Source organism: Rhinopithecus bieti, unplaced genomic scaffold (assembly GCF_001698545.2).
Source record: "Rhinopithecus bieti isolate Rb0 unplaced genomic scaffold, ASM169854v2 scaffold_33066, whole genome shotgun sequence".
NCBI classification, from domain to species: Eukaryota; Metazoa; Chordata; class Mammalia; order Primates; family Cercopithecidae; genus Rhinopithecus; species Rhinopithecus bieti.
This window is the reverse complement of record NW_016814098.1, coordinates 1,001,904-1,005,523: the sequence shown is the minus strand read 5'-3', so window position 1 is coordinate 1,005,523 and position 3,620 is coordinate 1,001,904. Positions and strand designations below refer to the sequence as shown.

Here is a 3,620-nt window from a genome sequence, read left to right as displayed (position 1 = left end):
GAGACAGAGTTTTGCCCTTTTGCCCAGGCTGGAGTGCAATGGCGTGATCTCAGCTCATTGCATCCTCTGCCTTCCAGGTTCAAGTGATTCTCCTGCTTCAGCCTCCTGAGTACTTGGGATTACAGGCCTGTGCCACCATGCCCGGCTAATTTTGTATTTTTAGTACAGATGAATTTCACCATGTTGGCCAGGCTGGTCTGAAACTCCTGACCTCAGGTGATCCACCCACCTCAACCTCCCAAAGTGCTGCGATTACAGGCGTGAGCCACTGTGCCCGGCCACCATTAATTTTTTCCTACATTAAAAAAACTTCCACAGTATAAAATACAACTTTCCTTTGCCTTTCAGAACAAAACAAAATCATGAGCATACCTTGACTTATATTTTATTGCAGTGAACTGGGTATTTTTGTTTCTAGATCATTACATATTATCTTTCCTCTTAGTGTTCACTTAAAATTTTATATCCATATTAGCAAACATTATTTAGTCTCAAGTATGTTTACACCGCATCATGTTTTCCCTTTGTGAGTACTTTTTGATTCTTGATCAGTTGTTTTCAGAATGTCTTTGCGTAGGTCTCAAGTTTTTTCTCTCACGGTTGAACAATGGATAGTTCATTATTTGGCCAGTTCAAAATCATCTTTTCAGAAATAATAGAGATCTTTGCTTCTCTTTGTAGTACACAGTGTTACAGAGGGGAGGATTTTTGATACTAGTCTTCGTCTTATTCTGTAGATACTGTTTCATTCCTTGGAAACATAGTTTTCCTCCGTACTTGCAGTAAAGGAAGTTAAAACTGTCCCTAAGGCTGTGTTTGGTCATCTCTGTTTCTTTTTGGTCTTTTGCCCTTTTGGTCTAAGGATTCAGTTTCCTTAGAGCAGACAAAAATCTCCTAATTTAAGGAAACTGTTCTCCTTTTTATCTGTTCTTGCTCTTTCAAAGTCCTCTTTATATCTTTAATGTTTCTTTTATTCTCTTCATCTGTTGTTTGTTTGTACCAGGTTCTCTGAGATCCTGGTTCAATTTTTTTGCTCATCAGCTGGGACCATTCTGCTCTTGGATCTGCTGGGGCGGGCACATTGGTTCACGCCTATAATCTCAGCACTTTGGGAGACCGAGGCAGGTGGGCGGATCACTTGAGCCTGGGAGTTCGAGACCAGTCTGGCAACATAGTGAGACCCTGTCTCCACAAAAAATACAAAAATGAGCTGGCCATGGTGGTGCATGCCCAGCTACTTGGGAGACTGAGGTGGAAGTATGGCTTGAGCCCAGGAGGCAGAGTTATTTCTTTTTGCTTGTTTAATGGCTATAACAGCCATCCTTCAAAAGTCTTTGGCGGTTGTAATAGTTGTACTATATCCTCTAAAACCTTGCTTTCTTTGTTGAGTATAAATTGGCAAGGCAGGCATCGGGGGTGGGAGAAACTTGGCCTTCTGGCTGTGTTTGTTCCCTCGATTATGGTGCCCATAAATTCCTTTGACTGTTACGTTTCTATTTTTCTGTCAAAGTTTACTTGGGAAAGTCTCTTAGAACAACCCCCACCTTAAGAGACAGTCCAGAATCATTAGCTGTGATGACCTGGGACTAACTTTTTTTCTGGCCATTCTTGTCTTTAATTGCTTCTCATCTGTAGTTGTTATTTTAGACTTTCATTGCCAAGACATTTTTTCACAAATTCAAATAGAGGGGCAGACGTGGTGGCTCACGCCTATAATCCCAGCACTTTGGGAAGCCCAGGCAGGTGGATGAGTTGAGGTCAGGAGTTCGAGACCAGCATGGCCAACATGTTGAAATTCCACCTCTACTAAAAACACAAAAATTAGCTGGGCATGGTGGCAGGCGCTTGTAGTCCTAGCTCCCTGGCAGGCTACGGCTCAAGAATTGCTGGAACGTGGAAGGCAGAGGCTGCAGTTAGCTGAGATCATGCCACTGCACTCCAACCTGGGCAATGGAGTGAGATTCCATCTCAAAAAAAAAAAAAAAAAATCAAATAAAGGCTCTTTTATTCACAAATTGTTTGAGGCTGTAGCTTATTCTTAGCTTTGTAGGTTTTTTGTTTTGTTTTGTTTTGTTTTGAGACAGAGCTTCACGCTCTAGTGCAGGCTGGAGTGCAGTGGTGCGATGTTGGGTAACTGCAAGTTTTGCCTCCCAGGTTCAGGCGATTTTCCTGCCTCGCTTCTCAAGTAGCTGGGATTATAGGCGCCCGCCACCATGCCCAGCTAATTATTTTATATTTCTAGTAGAGATAGGGTTTCACCATGTTGGCCAGGCTGGTCTCGAACTCCTGGGCTCAAATGATCCACGCACCCCAGCCTCCTAAAGTGCTGGGATTATAGGCGTGAGCTACCGCGCCTGGCCAGCTTTTAAATATTTATTTTAGTCTTCCCACCCTATCATCAGATCTCTTAAAATATCTTCCAGAGTTCTTACTTGTCTGATAATGACTTTAGGTTACATTTGTACGACCAGCCACAATGTGTCAGAGGATATTTATGATTAAAATTGTGTATGCATCCTACCCTGCAAAGGCTGTACCACATTTACTTTTCACAATTCTTAATGTCATCAAGGTACTTTGTTTTTTGTTGTTGTTGTTCGTTTTTTTTTTTTTTTTTTTGAGATGGAGTCTGTTGCCCAGGCTGGAATGCAGTGGCGCGATCTTGGCTCACTGCAAGCTCCCCCTCTTGGGTTCATGCCATTCTTCTGCCTCAGCGTCCCGAGTAGCTGGGGCTACAGGCGCCTGCCACCATGCCCGGCTCATTTTTTATATTTTTTTTAGTAGAGATGGGGTTTCACCATGTTAGCCAGGATGGTCTCAATCTCTTGATCTTGTGATCCGCCCGCCTTGGCCTCCCAAAGTGCTGGGATTACAGGCGTGAACCACTGCGCCTGGCCCATGCCCGGCTGATTTTTTGTATTTTTAGTAGAGATAAGGTTGCACCCTGTTAGCCAGGTTGGTCTTGATCTCCTTACTTTGTGATCCACCTGTCTTGGCCTCCCAAAGTGCTGGGATTACAGGTGTGAGCCACTGCACCTGGCCCATCAGAGTACTTTGAATAGAGAAGTACTTTTAATTTAACCACCCCCTTTAGACATTAAATAAAATGCCTCCACCTTTCTTTGCTTAGTAGGCACTGTGGTGTCCATTTCAGGGTACGGGGCTTTTTTCATGTTCTTCAAAGGGGATTTCTAGTTGAAGGAAATCTGTAGAGGTGTGTGTTCCCAGGTTGCTTTCCAGCGGTGTTATATCAGTTTGTAAGGTCACCCACAATATATGAGACTACTAATTTCCCTGTAGCATCAGTCTGATCTCAGATTAAAAAATAAATAAAATTTTAAAACTTGCTTATTCAAGGGCTTCATATTGTTGTAAGTACAAAAAATATTTGAATGGTAATACCAGTAGTTGTAATAGTAAATGGTTACCAATATAATGCCTCTTTTTCACTTTGTCAATGGAGGACTCTCGTTGGGGAGATAGAGATTCAGAAGGCACCTGGAGAAAAGGACCTGAAGCAGATTCTGAGTGGAGAAGAGGCCCGCCAGAGAAGTAAGTAGAGTTGAGGAAAATAATGCTGCTTTAGTTCCTCAGTTCCTGTTAATATCTCTTTTCTTTTC

At 42.8% G+C, this 3,620-nt stretch overlaps 1 protein-coding gene across 1 annotated transcript in view; it reads left to right on the top strand.

The window, feature by feature from the left end:
* Positions 1-3,620, top strand: part of EIF3A (eukaryotic translation initiation factor 3 subunit A) — a 55,437-nt gene that overhangs the window by 40,234 nt on the left and 11,583 nt on the right. Inside the window, exon 18 of the mRNA XM_017849770.1 lies at positions 3,464-3,552. Within this exon, the coding sequence (XP_017705259.1) occupies positions 3,464-3,552 (89 nt within the window). The remainder of the gene's footprint in view (positions 1-3,463; positions 3,553-3,620) is intronic.